The 20,236-nt window shown below is 36.3% G+C and overlaps 1 protein-coding gene across 2 annotated transcripts in view; it reads right to left on the bottom strand.

Annotated features, from left to right (window-relative positions):
* Positions 1-20,236, bottom strand: part of ATAD2B (ATPase family AAA domain containing 2B) — a 155,932-nt gene that overhangs the window by 125,030 nt on the left and 10,666 nt on the right. For both annotated transcript variants that reach the window (XM_059893536.1, XM_059893537.1), the window contains exons 2-5: positions 8,304-8,455; positions 2,083-2,132; positions 1,576-1,729; positions 219-321 (exon numbers count right to left, since the gene is read on the bottom strand). In XM_059893536.1, coding sequence (XP_059749519.1) covers positions 219-321; positions 1,576-1,729; positions 2,083-2,132; positions 8,304-8,455 — 459 coding nt within the window. The remainder of the gene's footprint in view (positions 1-218; positions 322-1,575; positions 1,730-2,082; positions 2,133-8,303; positions 8,456-20,236) is intronic.

Here is a 20,236-nt window from a genome sequence, read left to right as displayed (position 1 = left end):
TGACCCTCTGCAGAAGTGCAGAGGGTCTTTTGGGGAAGCTTGTGGCAAGCGGAGTAAGGATAAAAGAAGAAAGAAAACAATAAAATCCCAGATTAAACTGGAAACGAAGAAGGAACAATTCTGTTAATTCAAGAAAATCCAAATGCTGCTCTCTCTCTCTCAATTCCTCAGTCCAAATAAAAAATACGTGCAAAGATTGTTAAAGTTAATATACTCACAAATTCTGTATCTGTCCACATTCGAAGCCGTTCTACTTCTCCTGATCGACGATTCCTTCTAATGTTTATGTTGTCCATTTCCTGTAGTACAGCTTCAGCAGTACTACAATTATATAATAAAACTAGGGTTTAGACAACCGTGGAATCAAACACTGTGTCATACATGGAAAAGAGCTCTTCGTCAACGCATAATTAAATCATCTCTGATATGTAACTGTACCTAACATCCCAATTAATATCTGTTTCTGAACTGGCATCCACCAGAAGATAATGCCTCAAAAACAGATGGAAACAGGGAATTCTCAGGTGGTCCAGTGGGTATGACTCAGCACTTTCACTGCTGGGGCCCAGGTTCGATCCCTGGATGGGGAACTAAGATCCCAAAAGCCATGCAGCACAGCCAAAAAAAAAAAAAAAGATGGAATCAGAACATCTTCTACCTTAATATAATAAAACTTACAAATATTAAGACCTTTGTTTATAAGTCTCCAAATATTTAAATTCATAATGCTACTACAAATAACTGACTACCAGACCAAAGGCACTGAAAAAAAAAAATAATTCAAATCTTTTTATTTGAAGATGGTATTAAAAATTGTATAGAAGAAGGATTTGTAAAAAGTTTAAAGCTAATATAAGGTTAACTGAATAGATACTTTTAGAAATTAGAGGACACGGACATCCACAAAATATATGGTAACGTTGGCATATTTTATGTTTTAAACACACACATAGCCCAGATACTGATCTAAGTACTTAACGAATAATAACTAATACTCAAATTTGACACTACCACTATAGAATATAATTTCTTCTCCTTTCAAATAGCAATTACACTGACCTCACTTCTCCAGGATATGGCAGTGATTAAGGAGGATGATTTATTACCTGAGAAGAATAAAGTTTCATTGCATGTAGACACTGAGCAGTCAGCTAGGCTACATCCAACATGTGCAGCCTCAAAAGACTTTCAATTCAGAATCTTGACTAAGTAAAACTATGCCTACTATATATCAATAATGAAACTTAATGCTGCTTGAAAATTGTCAAAAACACAAATGTTAAATGAGCAAATATTAAAGGACTATAGTAGTGAAGTCAAAATAAAATTATTTTTATATTATCTATGCACAAGAGCTTTATAAAGTATGAGAAAAAATGAGCTATCACATAAATTGTATTAAATCTAATAAAGTAACTAGAAACTGACAATCATTGCTAACCATGGTTAATTCAAATTAAGTTTTTAAATAATTGTATTGATTGCTAAGTCAGTGCTTAAGTTACTTTTTAAAACATAACTGGCTTAAAAAAACCAACAGTTACATGAAACTGCTGACTGCAAAAGCATTCATACCTATTTACTAGTTGATCAAATAACAAACTCTGGTTCACGCTTTCAAATCTGTTTTTCCTGGAACGACAACTTTTTCTGACTTCCATGTCACCATTTATACAAGAAAGGTCCCCATCTCCCTTCTTTTCGCCTCGAAGGGGATGGCTTCGAAGGGCTACAAGAAGAGAGAAATTTCCATTTCAAAGTAGAGAGTATAAAAAGAAAGAAAAAAAATCAAAAATTACTTTTAAAAGACTATAAAAATCTTACTATAACCTCTTAAATGGCTTTAATATCCAAAATCTAAAATTTCTATAACTGTTTACAATCTGCCATAATAATTTAAATTATTTCAGTTGTACTGATTTCTCAGTGTTTAACAATTACATATTTACCATGACTGAAATCCAGTCACTTCCAACAGTATACTTAGCATACTAGTTAATTACGCTATTTTACCCCACTTTAATACTCTTAACAACATTATAAGAATTTCAATACTAACCAGTTTCATAACAGAATACTCACATAAGCTACTATGTCCGTTTGGTAATGTAGCACCAGGCTGAGAAGTTAACCTAGAACACAATTATATTTAATATGCAAACACATCAACATTCATTTAAAGAAGCAAGAAATGCAAATACTGGTGGAATCATTTTAATCTTTAAAATGTCAGTAATGTAATATTACTTTTTTAAGAGTAAAGACATTTTTTTACCCTACGACTGATAATATACCAATTAATAAAACATACGAGCTAAGAGTCGTTTCATTACTTCAAGAAAAGTTTTAATAACAGATTATAAACTGAACTTACTGTCTTCAACTCTATAAATTAAAATCCAATGAAAAGGCTTAAGCTTGATATGTATCATAAAGTTAACTGATGCCATAAGTAACAATGGTCACAGACATTTACTATTGGTTTTTGTTGACAACATAAAATTCAAACAATGACAAAGTTATTCAAATGATAAACTGTAAGATGAAAAAAGTATTTGAACACCAACACCATTTAATAATTTCCCCAAAGTATTATATCACACATTCTAAACTAATAAATGAAAACTTAGCTAATTTCTCAAAATCCATTGTACAACTCTCCCTTTTGGTGGAGGAACAGAAATGTTAAGTCACTAGAAAGATACTTAAAGGGTCATTAAAACATGAAGACTTATGAAAAAAGTCACAGTACACCTTACTATAATTAGAAATTCAAAACCAAAAACTAAATTGTTACATAGTAAAAGAGCTATCAATTTAAACTTACTAGGGTATTTTTTGAAATATCCAACAATTATCATTTTCAAAGATTAAAAAAGGGGGGAGAGAGGACATTCAAAAAACAGTACACATGACTGTCATCTGCTTATCTATGTGGTTTGCACAACATTTTTTAACTAAAATATTCTAACATTTTTGGTTATTCCAGCATGCTTCATGTAAAATTATAAATGTTAAATGTTATAAATATTAATTATAAATGCCCCTGTCTAATAAAGCTCACAGATAGGATGACTAAAGGTATGAACAAAAACTATTCTGTGCCTTCAGACTATCAAAAACACAAAATAAAAAACTCCATCCCTCCTTTCCCCATAAAAACAACACAACCATCTTGTTCTAATATACTACCTCTTAGAAAGTATTTCATCTTTAAGCACCTTTATATACAAATACACAATCCTCCTGGTATATGAGTTTGACTATAAAGTAATAGAACTGATGTGTTAACAGGTCATTCCTTAGAAGATTATACATGTGGAATTCCCTAGAAACACTCTTAAAATCCACTTAAAACCACATAGAAAAATAATAAATATAGTCTGGCTTTGGACCCAATACAACATTAACTCAGTTTAATCACTTAATTCACAAGTCTGGGCTCCATATGAATTTTAGCTGTATGTAAGACCAAATGGTTGGAATTTTACACACCTAAATTATTCAAAAGAATAAGATGCTAACCCTAAAATCATTCTACAAAAGAAGTCTAAAACCTTTCTGAACAATAGTAACATCACTGGGATAAAAGCAATAATAATAAAATAAAATAATAATTTTTGTCCCTCTAAAGAAGACAGTGCTTACTTGGCTTTTATTTCATTGCTAATAAAAGATCTATTTTAAGGTGGGGGGAGAAAAAAAAACTTGTTCTTCAATCAATCCAATTACCAATTATAGTTTATTGTCATCATTTTACAATTATCATTTCTCTTTATAAAAAGGAGATAGAATATGAAATACTTAGGTATAAAAATAGAGACTATTGGGGTTTTAAGGGTTGGTCTGACTATACAATAATAAAGGTGCCTAAAAAGTCTCTTAAATCAATGTTGCCAAAAATTAATCACTTAAAATGTAACCAGGTGGGTTCAATGCTTAAATTAATCCTCTAATAAATCCTTTATGATTATGAAGTCTCCTTTATTTTTAAAAGGGGCTGTGACAAAAATAAACTCAAAATGGATTAAAGGCCTAAATGTAAGGCCAGACACTATAAAACTCTTAGAGGAAAACATAGGCAGAACACTCTGTGACATAAACCACAGCAAGATCCTTTTTGACCCACCTCCTAGAGGAATGGAAATAAAAACAAAAATAAACAAATGGGACCTAACGAAACTTAAAAGCTTTTGCACAGCAAAGGAAACCATAAACAAGATGAAAAGACAACCCTCAGAATGGGAGAAAATATTTGCAAACGAATCAACAGACAAAGGATTAATCTCCAAAATATACAAGCAGCTCATGCAACTCCATATCAAAAAAAACAAACAACCCAATCCAAAAATGGGCAGAAGACCTAAATAGACATTTCTCCAAAGAAGGTATACAGTTTGCCAACAAACACATGAAAGAATGCTCAACATCACTAATCATTAGAGAAATGCAAATCAAAACTACAATGAGGTATCACCTCACACCGGTCAGAATGGCCATCAACAAAAAATCTACAAACAATAAATGCCGGAGAGGGTGTGGAGAAAACGGAACCCTCTTGCACTGTTGGTGGGAATGTAAATTGATACAGCCACTACGGAGAACAGTATGGAAGTTCCTTAAAAAACTAAAAATAGAACTACCATACGACCCAGCAATCCCACTACTGGGCATATACCCTGAGAAAACCATAATTCATAAAGAGTCATGTACCACAATGTTCACTGCATCTCCGTTTACAATAGCCAGGACATGGAAGCAACCTGTGTCCATCGACAGATGAATGGATAAAGAAGATGTGGCACATATATACAATGGAATATTACTCAGCCATAAGAAGAAATGAAACTGAGTTATTTGTAGTGAGGTGGATGGACCTAGAGACTGTCATACAGAGTGAAGTAAGTCAGAAAGAGAAAAACAAATACCGTATCCTAACACATATATATGGAATCTAAAAAAAAAAAAAAAAAGTCATGAAGAACCCAGGGGCAGGATGGAAATAAAGACGCAGACCTACTAGAGAATGGACCTGAGGACAGGGGGAAGGGGAAGGGGAAGCTGGGACAAAGTGAGAGAGTGGCACGGACATACATACACGACCAAATGTAAAATTGATAGCTAGTGGGAAGCAGCCGCATAGCACAGAGAGATCAGCTTGGTGCTTTGTGACCACCTAGAGGGGTGAGATAGGGAGGGTGGGAGGGAGGGAGATGCAAGAGGGAGGAGACATGGGGATATATGTATATGTATAGCTGATTCACTTTGTTATAAAGCAGAAACGAACACACCATTGTAAAGCAATTATACTCCAATAAAGACGTTAAAAAAAAAAGGGGGTGTGAGTGGGGGATATTTCCCTATATCTCTGTATCCTAAATTTTTTAAATGGAGACAGTATCACTCTGCATTAGATAATTATTACATTAAAAGTTTCTACACCTTTAATTATGTGAAGCACACTACAAATGCAATATCAGACTCAAAAATCATTATTCTCCCTTTCCCACATAAACCCAAGGCATTCAATGATTTATGAGAATTTTAAACCTCAATTCAGCAAAAGCAATCATTTGGAAAGACTTTAACCACTACCAGCCTTCATTCTCATGAGCCCCAGCAGTGGTGATTACATTTCTGCCTCACCTCACTACTCCCTCATCATCTGACTACAAAACAAAATTTTCGGGACTTCCCTGGTAGCACAGTGGTTAAGAATCCGCCTGCCGATGCAGGGGACACGGTTCGAGCCCTGGTCCAGGAAGAACCCACATGCCGTGAAGCAACTAAGCCCGTGCACCACAACTACTGAGACTGCGCTCCAGAGCCCGCAAGCCACAACTACTGAGCCTGCGTGCCACAACTACTGAGCCCGCGCACCTAGAGCCCATGCTCCGCAACAAGAGAAGCCACCGCAATGAGAAGCCCACACACTGCAACGAAGAGTGGCCCCCGGTTGCCACAACTAGACAAAGCCCACGCACAGCAACAAAGACCAAATGCAGCCAAAAATAAATTAATAAAAAATTTTTTTAAAAAAAATAAGTAAGTTATTTCACCAATCAACAGTAGTTTCTTTAAAGAATTTAGTGGTTGTTGGGCTTCCGTGGTGGCGCAGTGATTAAGAATCCAATGCAGGGGACACAGGTTTGAGCCCAGGTCCAGGAAGATCCCACATGCCACGGAGCAACTAAGCCCGTGCGCCACAACTACTGAGCCTGCACTCTAGAGCCCGCGAGCCACAACTACTGAGTCTGTGTGCCACAACTAGTGAAGCCCATGTGCCACTACTAGTGAAGCCCGTGCACCTAGAGCCCGTGCTCCACAACAAGAGAAGCCACCACAATGAGAAACCTGCGCACCGCAATGAAGAGTAGCCCCCGCTCGCTGCAACTAGAGAAAGCCCACACGCAGTAACAAAGACCCAACGCAGCCGTAAATAAATCAACAAAATAAACAAATAAATAACTTGTTTAAAAAAAAAATATAGTGGTTGTTAACAAAGTTCTTTAGGATTCATTATTTTCCATAGCTAATACTAATTCTTATCTATATTCAATTTTCCTCCAATGAATTGTATTTTAACAAATTATTTTTGTGAAAGTCATTTTACCTTAGATGCTCCTAAGACTTTAGAGTACCAAAATAAAGGAATTAGGATTCTTAGGTTCATAACATAAAAATTAATACAAGCCTTCAAATAAATCCTGATTTTTGTATTTATACTATCTCAAAATCTAAAATATCTTTAACTACAAGTTTCCCTAAAATTCAATTCTGTTGAATCTGATAGGTCAAATGGCATTTTCTTTTCAGGTCATCTGAAACACTAAAAGAGTCTAATTCTAACAGTGTAGCACTTAATCACATCCCTTGATGAAAGTTTAACTCAAAAAACTTTTAAAATTGTGTGAACTGCTAAACATTATTCTCCTGACAAAAAAAAAAAAAACAGTAAATTTTATTAGTATTCATTATTTCTTAAGTTTTTTTTATTCAAAATGTACTTAATATTTTTTTAAAGGAATATCAAACTCTAAGGTATCTAAAATGGAAGCAAAGCTCTCTCCCCTCAAAAAAATTTTAAGCCTTTTTACATGAAAGACATGATCAAGATTAATTTACATAAAAGATTTGAGTGGATAAGATGTGGGAAATCTATGGTATCAGAGACTTACACCTGAATTAAACTGTTAAAATTATCTTACAATTAAAGGTCAAACTTTTAACACTACAAGAACACTTTTTAGAACATTTACTAGAAAAAGAAGCTTGATTCACTCATTTAATAAATACAGGATACAGATTATAACAGGTAGATCAAGTGTAGAAGTGTAATTAAAGGGCTGTACTTATTTTAAGTAACATCATTATAGTTATCTGGATCTGTTTCATCTCACAGATGAAGGAGTATGGTAAAGTTAAAAAAAAAAAAATCAATAGACTATGATTCACATAATCTTCTACTTAACTCCCAGAAAATGCAAAATTAAAAATTTTAAATACATATTAAAATAGGTAAAGACTCTTTAGAGACTAGTAAATGTACAATGCCTGTTAAAATCTATATAACTGCAAAGATTATTTTCATTAAAGCCTAAGAGTATCCCGAATTTACCTACACACATAAAATCAAAATACTGTCAAAAAGGAATTCCCTTTTACTTCTGGTTTGCAGTTGGCACATCATTAGCACTTCTACATCAAACACTGGAAAAAAGAGAAGCTAAAGACTCTAAGCTCAAAATTTCAATCTTTTCTGAGTGTGTGTACACCTATCCTATCTACATTAAATTAGTACCACTTACTTTGGTTAAGTGAGTAAAATTGTTTTCTAATACATATCGAAACAGACACAAAGCAAATTTAAGTTGAAAACAACCAGATAGATGAAAAGATTTCTTTAAAAATTAATTTAGATTTTATTACATTTTAGTATACCAATTCAAGTGGAATACTTAATAATTTTAGGAAGGGGAGATTTTATCTTATTTTCAAGTAAAAAATATAATTTTAACCATATGTTTTTATTTAAATTTTCAGGACTATAAACATGTATGCACATTCAAGACCTATCAAAATTCTTATTGTTTTAGTAATATTAGTTTCTATTACATACTACATATATTTTTGGCATATTTATAGAAAATAAAATTACATACAGAAATTATAAAATAAGCTTAATACAATTTATAAGTATCTCTAGCCAGGTGGCTTTACAATTTAAGAAAATTAGCAATTATCAGCCCTGAATCACATCAAATAATTCATGAAAAAACAATGGAGGAGTTCTCCATTCTCACCTGGCCTGTCCAGTTGATATGTTCCATTCCTCTCGCTGACCAGTACTTCGTGATTTTGATTTGTCTTTGCAAACAGAATCAGGTTGTTTCAAAGTGCGTTTAGCTGGAGGAGACACATGGCTATCACTTAAACTACCATCAACTTCAGCTTTCTGAAAGACAAAGTTTAAAATGTATTTATTATCCTATTAAAATTCACAGAATTCTTAAATTCTTGGATAAAGTACAGTGCTTATTCAACCAATAAACATTTACTGAAGGAATCTCTCTACAAGTGTAGCAAAATGTAATAATCTGTAAACACAGAAACAAAAAAGTTAGAAGGATAAATTTATCCTCAGAAAAGTATGTTTAGTTTGTTTTTATTTTAAAATAGTTTCAAGCCTACAGAATATGTGTAGATACAACTTTTTATGACATGATTCATCATTCCTCTCCTAAATACTCCAGTGTGTAACTCCCAAAATAAGAACACTCTGCTATACTAGCATTATTCAACCCTCCCAATTAGGAAATCATCATTGATATAACACAGAGCCAGTCCATGGACACATTCAAATTTTATCAAATGTCCCAGCAAGGTCTCTCTTTCCTTTCTGGTTCAGGATCCTACCCAGGAACATATATTGTATGTACTTATCAGATCTCCTTTGTCTCCTTCTATCTGGAACAATCCTTTAATCTTTCCCCATTTTCATGCCCTTGACTGTAAAGAACATAGGCTTTTTATTTTCCAGGATGACTATCAGTCTGGGTCTATCTGATGTTCCTCGTAACCCAATTCAGGCCATAACATTCATAGAAAGAATATACAGACATGATATTATGCATACTATACCTACCCATCATTAGGTATAACCTTGATCACCTAGTCAAGTTGGTGTCTGCCAGGTTTCTCCACCATAAAGTCACTATTTTTCCCTTTGTATTTGATTAGTTTATGTGAAATCATTCTCATAATTCACAAATATCCTGTTCCTCATCAAACCTCCACCCACTAGCCACAGCATTCATTGACTACTCTTGCCTTTATCCAATACCATCATGGTGGTAATTATCTAATCGTATCACTCCTATATGTTTTAGTTGGCATCCTACTTTAAAGAATTTTCCTGGGATTTCCCTGGTGGTCCAGTGGTTAAGAATCTGTCTTGCAATGCAGGGGACACCGGTTCAATCCCTGGTCAGGGAACTAGGATCCCACAGGCCACGGGGCAACTAAGCCCTCGCACTCTGAAGCCCACACACCGCAACTAATGAGCCCGCGCGCCACAACTAGAGAGAAGCCTGTACACCGCAACAAAAGATCCTGAGTGCCACAACTAAAACCCGACGCAACCAAAAACTAAATAAAAAGAATTTTCCCTCCCCAACCCTCCTTACTCAATTCATTCACTCATTTATTTATATCAGTATGGATTCATGGATTCTTACTTTATTCTGTGGGTTTTAATCCATTACTCTATTTCTTTGCTCAAATTATACAAGATTTGGTCATCAGGAGCCCTTTCAAAGTGGTTCCAATATTCTTTTGACATGTCCCCATCATTGTGAGTACGTCCTTACTTTCTGGCAGAAAAGAAATCTGTAGGCTCATCTTGTACTCTCCCTTCCTGACCCTAGAAATTAAGCTCAGGTTCCTTTTAGTCAAGGATAGTATTCAGAAATCAAGATCTGGGCACTTAGGTGTGCTCAATGTTACTGGGGTTTCACTACTACTGAGTCCTCTCAGCAGAGAAAGCTAGGAAATATATTAATTTATATAGATACATAGAAATACAGACATCTATACCTATTTCTTTATCTGTGCATAAACAATAATTTAAAAAATGTGTGTACACCAATGCTTTCAACTAATTCCATACCTTAAGTTTCTTTCTAGACTCTCCCTTTTTATGTTTGTAAGTCCTTTCCAATGAGAAACACAGCTTCCATTATCTTCAAATACATTTATTCATTTGTTCTTTCAATTAATTAATTTGTTTAATGTAACCAATCTCTCAACCCGAGACCTCCATCCATCACACTTCCGCTAATCCCTCCCTAGCTTCATGTCTTCAAACTAGGGGAGTCACTGTCTCTGAGGAGCAGCTTTCCTCTTCGCCACCCAATTCCTTGGATGCTGGACAGGTGGGGAAGAGAGTGGAGGAAAGGGTTACCTTTTCTTTAGAGAAGATTTAATTCATATGCTAATACTTTATCACTTAAGATTATAGATCAGTATTTCAAAAGCATGTATGATCATTTTCAGTATACTACCATTTAAACATTTTTGAGTTATTTCCCTTTATGCTACAAGTTTCTTTTAAGAAAAATATATAGGGACTTCCCTGGTGGCGTAGTGGTTAAGAATCCACCTGCCAATGCAGGGGACACAGGTTCAAGCCCTGGTCCGGGAAGATCCCACATGCTGCGGAGCAACTAAGCCCGTGCGCCACAACTACTGAGACTGCGCTCTAGAGCCCACGAGCCACAACTGAGCCCACGCGCCACAACTACTGAAGCCCGCTTGCCTAGAGCCCGGGCTGCACAACAAGAGAAGCCGTCGCAACAAGAAGCCTGCGCACCGCAACAAAGAGCAGCCCCCTCTCGCCGCAACTAGAGAAAGCCCGCATGCAGCAACAAATACCCAATGCAGCCAAAAATAAATAAATTTATTAAAAAAAAGAAAAAAATATAAAAACTATCCATTTCATAAATGTCATTTCTGTATCATATGTTCCCAAAGCAACACAACTACATTACACAAATAGTCAAAATGTAGCCACTGGCAAACATGAGAACTACTTGCAATATATGTTTAAAGGATCCAAGTATAACCTATAGAATTAATATCCACTTACTAAAATGTTTTTCACAAAAAGACCAATTTTTTATTTTGTGCTGTAATACAATTTACCATGAACTAGTTTTAAAGCCACAAGACCACATTCGTACTAAAAGGCACAAAGGAAAAAACAATCAGAAATTCAAACATCAAACTGTCCATAAGTAAGGATAATAAACATGTTAGTTGTGTAACATACACCTCCGCTTATTAGTTTAAGTTCCCCAGAAAAACTAGCTACTTCCAAACCATCCCACATAGAGGTGGGAAAAACCATTTAAGATGCAATTTAATCATGTAATAGTATTTAACAGTAAACATGCTTAATGTGCTTAAGAAATGGATGTTTCTTTTTCTTTTTTACTTTATTTATTTATTTATTTATTTTTGGCTACGTTGGGTCTCAGTTGCGGTGCACGGGATCCTTCACTGCAGCGCACGGGCTCTTCGTTGAGGCATGCGGGCTTCTCTCTAGTTGTGGCGGTGCGGGCTCCAGAGCACGTGGGCTCGGTAGTTGCAGCTCGCGGGCTTAGCTGCCCCATGGCATGTGGGATCTTAGTTCCCCGACCAGGGATCGAACCTGCGTCCCCTGCATTGGAAGGCAGATTCTTAACCACTGGACCACCAGGGAGGTCACAGAAATGGGTTTTTAAAAATTGTATTATTTCACTTCCTCAGGCCCTTGCCTTCTCCAACCCCACCCTTTAACAGAGTAAACAGAGAAGCTCAGACATAAGTTAACTAACTCTAGCCCAAGGTCATATGGCTAACAAATGACTGACAGAACTTGAGAAAAAAAAAAAAACCTAGAATTTAGGTCCTTCCATTCCTAATATTGTTCTCTGTCTACTACCTCAGACACTCCACCCTAGAATATTTATAAAATACCAAGGTTAAAGTGTGCCTCAAAGGTCATCTTACTCAACTACTGATCCAAGACTTGATCAGCCTCTACATTTGTCACTTCAAATGTGCTGCACCCCTGACCCATCCAATCAGAAACCATTTTTGACAAGATTCCCCAGATAATTCTTCTACACATTCGTTTGAAAAGCATTACTATATAACATATTCAACAAATAAGTCACTGAGGAAGCACTGTCATATGTTCTAAGCTAAGACATATTTGTGAATAAAGAAACTGATACCTGTAAACTACTTTACCAATTTAGATAGTCCAAGCCAGCATTACTCCTAATCAAATCCCACCACACATCCTTCAAGACCCATCTGTCCCTCAAAATCTTACCTGAAGAATCTAACCTAAATTGACCTTTTTCCCTCTGTAGCTGCAACTCTACATTTTGGCACTTAATTATATTCAATTTAGCATTATGTATTTACCATCTTTAAAGTGTCACATCCAAGTCTTAACATTCGAGCAACATTTTAAGTTCTTTAATTATAAAAAATACTCTACTTCTTTTTAATTCCACACAATACCAAGAAAAAAAAGGCAAGACTTTCCCAAGTTTGTTCTGTAAATTAATAGAAATCATTAGGAGAAACAAAGGAAGGCTCATGGACAAATAAATTTGAGAAACAATGAGGTCCAAGGTTTTTTGCTTCAGGACTTGTAATAGTCTTTAATATGTTAATATGCAGGGATTTCCCTGGCAGTCCAGTGGTTAAGACTCCAGGCTTCCAATGCAAGGGGCTTGGGTTCAATCCCTGGTCAGGGAACTAAGATCCCACATGCTGCGAGGTGCCGCCAAAAAAAAAAAAAGTTAATATGCAGTATAGCTCTAAGTATGGAAGACAGTATGTAACATTTCACAAGCTTATTTGATCAAGCTCCTTTTTCATGGAGCATCTGTAGGTATTGAAGTTTCACAAACACACTCTGAGAATAAGTACTATGTACCTACTGAATTAAAGACAAAATAGTAAAATATTTGAAGTCTAGCCATTTTTTAAATAATGTGAGTTATTATATAACTCTTTGACTATCCATTTAAATGAGTTTGTGTTTATTTATTACTCATTCTCTCATGTTCTACTGGCTTTTTACAGTTGCATTCAGGAGTGTCTCTCAAAGTGTTGTCCACATACTAACTGAATCATAAAGCACCTGACTTCTCATTAAACAAACATAACCTGCTAAACTAGAGCTCTGGAGGTGGGATATTTTAAATGAGGGCCTCTGAATGATTCTTAGTACACGAAAGTCTGAGGACCTCTGGCATATAAAACAGTTCAAGTATAATACGACGCACATCATCCTAACTGCTGCACTGCACTACTGTACCACTCTTACAATGAAAGGGTTTCAATCGTGACTTGGCTCAGTGCCAGAGACCTCAGAATAAATAGCATTACAAAAGACTCCTTCCCTCCAAAGAAATATAGGGATTTAAATAAAGCAAATAACCAAAATGTAAATTCTACAAAATAATTACTTCAACTCCATTTAATTAACTTCAAGCTTCGGGAAAGTTTTTACCTACAAACCTGATACTAACAGTTCACCTTTAATAGGATGATCATAATGCTCAACTTTAACTTCTTCAAAGCATTTTACTAGTTAATTATAACCTAACCCTTTGAGGGAAGGCGTTGCCAGTTTCAGGACAAAAATATTTAAGAGAGATTATGCAACCTACCCACAGTCATTTAGCAATATGTGTCAGAGTGATTACAATCCACAAGCAGGAAAGGCATCTCAAACTCAGGGAATAATTTCATTTAACAAACATTTGTTGAGGACCTACTGGGTACATAAGACATGGGGGTTGGGGGGGGGGGATGGTAAAAAAAGATTAAGACCTACTTACAACCCAATACACAATCTGTTGAGTTCACAAACAGTCACAGTAATGATATACGGCATATTATAGTAAGTACTATAATAGAAATACACAATTCTCTGAAAGCAAAAAATGATAATTGCTAACAGAGATGAAGGAAGACATCATAAATCACATGGACTTTATTTTGTAACAGTAATGTAACACATAGAATGGTCAGAGGAACATGATTCAAGGATGAGATAACTTCCAAGAGAAGTATAAGAGTAATAGTGTCAAATCCTACAGAAAGTAAAAGTACAATGAAAAGTTAAGTCATCCCCACCTAACTGACTTTTTCTCTTAAACTCTAACCTTCTAAAATCAGGCAGAAAATTTTTCCAATTTACAGAAATGATTTTCTCCTTGAGTCTTAAGAGTTTCTTAAACCATACTCATCAGCTACCACAAATACTGAACACTACTGTACCATAAATCTTGTAAAAATAGGTAAAAGAAGTTGAAAATAATAAAACAGAGAAGAATTTACGCTGCCCTGGTTTTCAGGGAAGGCTTCCTGACCAGATCACAATTTGTCAGAAATCCAGAACCTGTACTTTAATGTAAAGACAAAAAGAATGTACCCAAGTACAGCATTAAAAAATGAAAAGTTCAAGGAAATAAGTGAATTAGCAGACCAATAGATTAATTCAAGTCTTGATGATGGCCTCATATAGAATTGTAAAAGTAGAAAATAAGAAATTGATTACAGAAAGCTGAAAAACTAAAGTATTAGTAATACCAGTATTCAAAATAAAGACTGGGCAGGTGTAAAAAGTGGTTTTTGTGTTTTAGGAGCTATGGAGGAAGGTGAGGGGACGGGAGGCATATGTTGATGGGAGAAATGTAACAGTGAATTCCAATTTTGAAAATAAGGTTTAGAATTCTAGCCAGAAATCTAGGGAGATGTCTATCAGACTGTCGGAAATGCAGTTCTGCGATAGAGTGATGTGAGGACTAGAGATAGATATGAAATTGTAATAAAAGCGTCACAAGTAATAATATATAGAATAAAAAACAAGAGGGCAAAAGTTAAAACCTTTAAAAAATGCCTACATTAAAGGGATAAGCAGGCTTCCCTGGTGGCGCAGTGGTTGAGAATCTGCCTGCCAATGCAGGGGACACGGGTTCGAGCCCTGGTCTGGGAAGATTCCACGTGCCACGGAGCAACTAAGCCCGTGAGCCACAACTACTGAGCCTGCGCGTCTGGAGCCTGTGCTCCGCAACAAGAGAGGCCGCGATAGTGAGAGGCCCGCGCACTGCGATGAAGAGTGGTCCCCACTTGCCCCAACTAGAGAAAGCCCTTGCACAGAAACGAAGACCCAACACAGCCAAAACTAAATTAATTAATTAATTATCTTTTTTAAAAAAAAAGGGATAAGCAGAAAGGATCTCATATAAACTAAAGAAAAATACAGTGTCTCACTCAAACAGGGGGAGTGGAAGTTGGTTCCAAAAAGACTAAACAATGGGGCTTCCCTGGTGGTGCAGTGGTTAAGAATCCGCCTGCCAATGCAAGGGACACAGGTTCGAGCCCTGGTCCGGGAAGACCCCACATTCCACGGAGCAGCTAGGCCTGTGTGCCACAACTACTGAGCCCACGTGCTGCAACTACTGAAGCCCATGAGCCCTAGAGCCTGTGCTGTGCAACAAGAGAAGCCACCGCAATGAGAAACCCGCACACCGCAAGGAAGAGTAGACCCCGCTCACAGCAACTACAGAAAGCCCGGAAGATCCAACACAGCCAAAAGTGAATAAATTAAATTAATTAATTAAATTAAAAAAACAAAAAGACTAAACAGGATGAAAGCTGATAAACATGTGGATTGGTAATTAGGAGGTCACTGTAACTTCTTTTTTTTTTTAATTAATAGACTTTAACTTTTTTTTTTTAAGTGTTTATTTATTTATTTACGGCTGTGTTGGGTCTTCGTTTCTGTGCGAGGGCTTTCTCTAGTTGCGGCAAGCGGGGACCACTCTTAATCGCGGTGCGCGGGCCTCTCACTATCGCGGCCTCTCTTGTTGTGGAGCACAGGCTTCAGACGCGCAGGCTCAGTAATTGTGGCTCACGGGCCCAGCTGCTCCGCGGCACGTGGGATCTTCCCAGACCAGGGCTCGAACCCGTGTCCCTTACATTGGCAGGCAGACTCTCAACCACTGCGCCACCAGTGAAGCCCAACACTGTAACTTCTGATAGGGCAATTTCTGCAAAATGCTGAGGTGGAAATCACTAAGTGAAGAACCCAGTGAGCGGTAAGAATGTACAGCTGATAAACTACAGAGCTACTCTTATGTGTCAGAATTAAGAAGAATAAGATAATAGGCTTAAAGAGGTTACAAAGTCAAAGAGGGCAGTGAAGGATTTTCTTTTTTAAAAAGAAGACCTGTATTCTTGTAAACAGAAGAAAAGGAACCACAGAAGAGAATAAAATACAATAAAATTTTAAAGAGGGTAATTCCCTGGCGGTCCATGGGTTAGAACTTGGCGCTCTCAATGCCGGGTTCGATCCCTGGTTGGGGAACTAAGATCCTACAAGCTACACAGCAAGGCCGGAAAAAAAAAAAGAGCAAGATAACTGATGAGAAAAAGATCCTCAAGAGACAAGAAAAAACAGAATAGGAACTGCCAACAGGTTAGATCACAAAGTATATGGGTGCAATCAATATTTTCCAATTTCCTTTATAAGACAGACTTTTTTCTACCTTTCTTAAAAATAGGTACTCCTGTTTTCATGAGAGAGCTTAGAAGTTCAATTTCTTTTTCTTTCATTTGTAAAAAGAATTCACAGAGGCAGCAGTTACCATGACTTCAGGAAACAAAACTCACACTGCTGTTTATTTTCTTAGAGCCAGTACTATTCTACAAAGTCCTAAAACTTCAGGCACACAAAATGTCCTAAAATTTCCTCAAATATCCCAAGAGCAATGGCTTACTAGTTTAATATTTCTAAACAATCATCATGAAAGAATACAGAAAGGGAAAAAAATATATAGAAGTGAGCTGAGGAGTTGTAAAAAGATAAAAATAGCCTATTGTAGTTTAAACTGCATTTTTCTTCCTGGAAGATAGTTCTTTCACCTGAAAATATTATATTACTTAAAATGACAAAGAGGGACTTCCCCGTGGCGCAGTGGTTAAGAATCCTCCTGGCAATGCAAGGGACATGGGTTCGAGCCCTGGTCAGGGAAGATCCCACATGCCACGGAGCAGCTAGGCCCGTGCACCACAACTACTGAGCTCACGTGCCGCAACTAATGAAGCCCGTGCGCCCTAGAGCCCGTGCTCCACAACAAGAGAAGTCACAGCAATGAGAAGCCCGTGCACCACAACAAAGAGTAGCCCCCACTCGCCGCAACTAGAGAAAGCCCGCGTGCAGCAACGAAGACCCAAAGCAGCCAAAAATAAATAATAAAAAAAAATTTTTTTTAATGCCAAAGAGACAATGGGCATACTGAAAAATGCCACAGACTTAAAAGTTAGACAGAACCAGTCTTATATTGCAGCACTACCATTGTAATTCAAAAACTACTATTTACCTCATAAGATTGTTAGAACCAGGTGAAGAAGTATAAGTAACAAATATTACACCTGAAGCCTGACAGTGGATAAAGTCTCAAGTAAGGATACTTGTTTGGCTTTGTAGTATTAACATAATTTCATAAGCTTATTAATTATCTTCAGGGATCCATTCCTTCCACAAACAAAATTTATTAACACCTGTTACTGTGTTAGATACTAAACATACTTGATGATTAAACACTCTGCCCTTCAAGAAACTTAAATCTTAACTCCTTAAATCGGCCAGTAAAAGGTATATAAAAACTTAACAGTGCTAAAAAAAAAAAAAAAAACTTAACAGTGCTGAGAGTATTGGGGAGTGGGGTGCATATTGATTTAGCCTATTTATAGAACAATTTGGCAAAACCTATAAAAATTTAAAGTACAGTATACCTTTGACTCAGTATTTATTTCCACTTTGCCTAAAAGAGAAAGGTCATTTTATGTGACGCTATAATATTAAAAACATGGAGACAACGTAACTGTGTACCAATAGGGAAAAGTTAAAGTGATGGTGTAATGATACAACAAAATGTTAAAAAGCCAGCAAGAAGGACAGATATGAAAGAATGTACATGATACATAGTTAAGTAGAAAAATTAACTATCATAAATAGTATATAAGGTATGATTCTATTTCTGTTAAAAGTATAAACATATAGGGAATTCCCTGGCAGTCCAGTGGTTAGGGCTCCATGCTTCCACTGCAGGGGCCAAGGGTTCGATCCCTGGTCGGGGAACTAAGATCCTGAAAGTTGAGTGGTGCAGTCAAAAAAGATAATAGGGGCTTCCCTGGTGGCGCAGTGGTTGAGAATCTGCCTGCCAATGCAGGGGACACGGGTTTGAGCCCTGGTCTGGGAAGATCCCACGTGCCGCGGAGCAACTAGGCCCGTGAGGCACAACTAGTGAGTCTGCATGTCTGAAGCCTGTGCTCCACAACAAGAGAGGCCGCGATAGTGAGAGGCCCGCGCATCGCGATTAAGAGTGGCCCCCATTTGCCGCAACTAGACAGAAAGCCCTCGCACAGAAACAAAGACCCAACACAGCCAAAAATAAATAAATTAATTAATTAATTTAAAAAATTATTATTATTATATATATATGCATACACACACATACACATATAAATAACCCATACATACATGTGCAATGGTCTGGAAAGACGTACACCAGCTTTAACAGTGATTATCCCTAGGAAGAATGAGCTAGAGGAATTAGGGGAGATGGGGAAAGTCCTTTTTTTTTCTGTGCACTTCCATATTATTTGAAATACTGATTTCATAATTTTTAAATAAAAATATTTTGCCAAAGAGCTGAGGTTAAGAGTCTTGTGTACTCCTTTATCTTCAGTGTCTGGAACATCGAGTCACTCAACAGATATTAAAGAATTAAAGAAAGACACTTCCATTTCCAGTTGAACTGTTGCCTTTAAAATCATATGGTCTTGGGCAACTAGCATTTCTCCTCAATTTTCCCATCTAATAAACTTGGAGACTTAAATAGTAGAGTAATAACGAAAAAATGAAAACTAAATTAAAATTTTAAATTAATTTAAAATACTTTCAAAATTTTAACATAGAAACCACCCCGCACTAGTTTCTCTCCTGTTTGCACACATCTCTCAAAGAAGTTTCTCCTACTGTCTCTATATACACATTTTAAATTATTATAATGTGTCATTGATTAAGGAGGTATAGCTCCGCACCAGGGCTTAGTTTTGTTTTTTAAAAGTAGATTCCCTTAACTTGCACAATCAAGTACACAACTGGAACACTCACCTTAAGTGTGAGCACTGAAGTATGTTTTAGATAAAGGATGCAAGTTGTAAAGCAAATGAACTTTCATCAAGCAACCTCAAGGCTTTATCCCCTGACAAGTGGGCCACTTGACACACGGGTACCAAATAGTCAACAGAGGTCTGCAACAAGAAGCACCAAGTCTTGTTTACTCAAATAACTGTCAGTAAAGTTCTCCAGCATGCCATCAAAAGTGCTTTAAAAGGTTTGCTTTATTATCGGTTTAGAGACAAAATTTTTCTAGGTGCCAACATCTGAATAAAATGAGTTCCAGAAGGAATGAAAAAGAGAGAGAATAGTTGAAGAAGTAATAATAATTTTAGATTACCATTAAGAAATAAATTTACCACAATCAAATAGATGAAAAACCGCCGACTAAAAGATCTAAGATTGCCAAACAAGAGAGTGATGGAAAAACCCACGCCTAAAATACAGTAAAATTTATGGAAAAAAAGACCAAAAAATTCTACGAAGTTTCAAAAGAGAAAGAATACCTACAAAAGAATCCGACAAACATCAAACTTCAAGAGTAACACTGGATACAAGATGACAATAAAGTAATATTCTTATAAAGTACTGGACCTAGAATTTTGTATCAAGCCAAGTTTTCATTTAAATTAAATGAATTAAATTAAATTCATTTAAATTAAATTAAAGAACATAATGAAAATATTCTCAGGCATGTAATGCCTCAGAAAGTTTGTCACAGAAAGTCCCAGACTGAAAATATTCTTGGAGGGAGCATTCACAAAGAAGAGAAATAAATACAGAATAATAATGCAAGACATAAAAAGTAAGATAAACTGGTACCTTAGTGAAATTTATTGTTGTTGGAAAAAACTCCAACAAAAAGAAAAAGACAAAGTACTTATACCCATAAAAAAGTCAGAACAAAAATTCTAAACAATATAGGACAAGAAGGGAGGTGGAACATTACAAGAGTATGTTAAAAAGTATGTGGTTAGA

This window comes from Balaenoptera ricei, chromosome 13 (genome assembly GCF_028023285.1).
Source record: "Balaenoptera ricei isolate mBalRic1 chromosome 13, mBalRic1.hap2, whole genome shotgun sequence".
Classification (NCBI taxonomy): domain Eukaryota; kingdom Metazoa; phylum Chordata; class Mammalia; order Artiodactyla; family Balaenopteridae; genus Balaenoptera; species Balaenoptera ricei.
The sequence above is the reverse complement of the archived record's forward strand: the minus strand, read 5'-3'. Positions and strand labels throughout refer to the sequence as shown.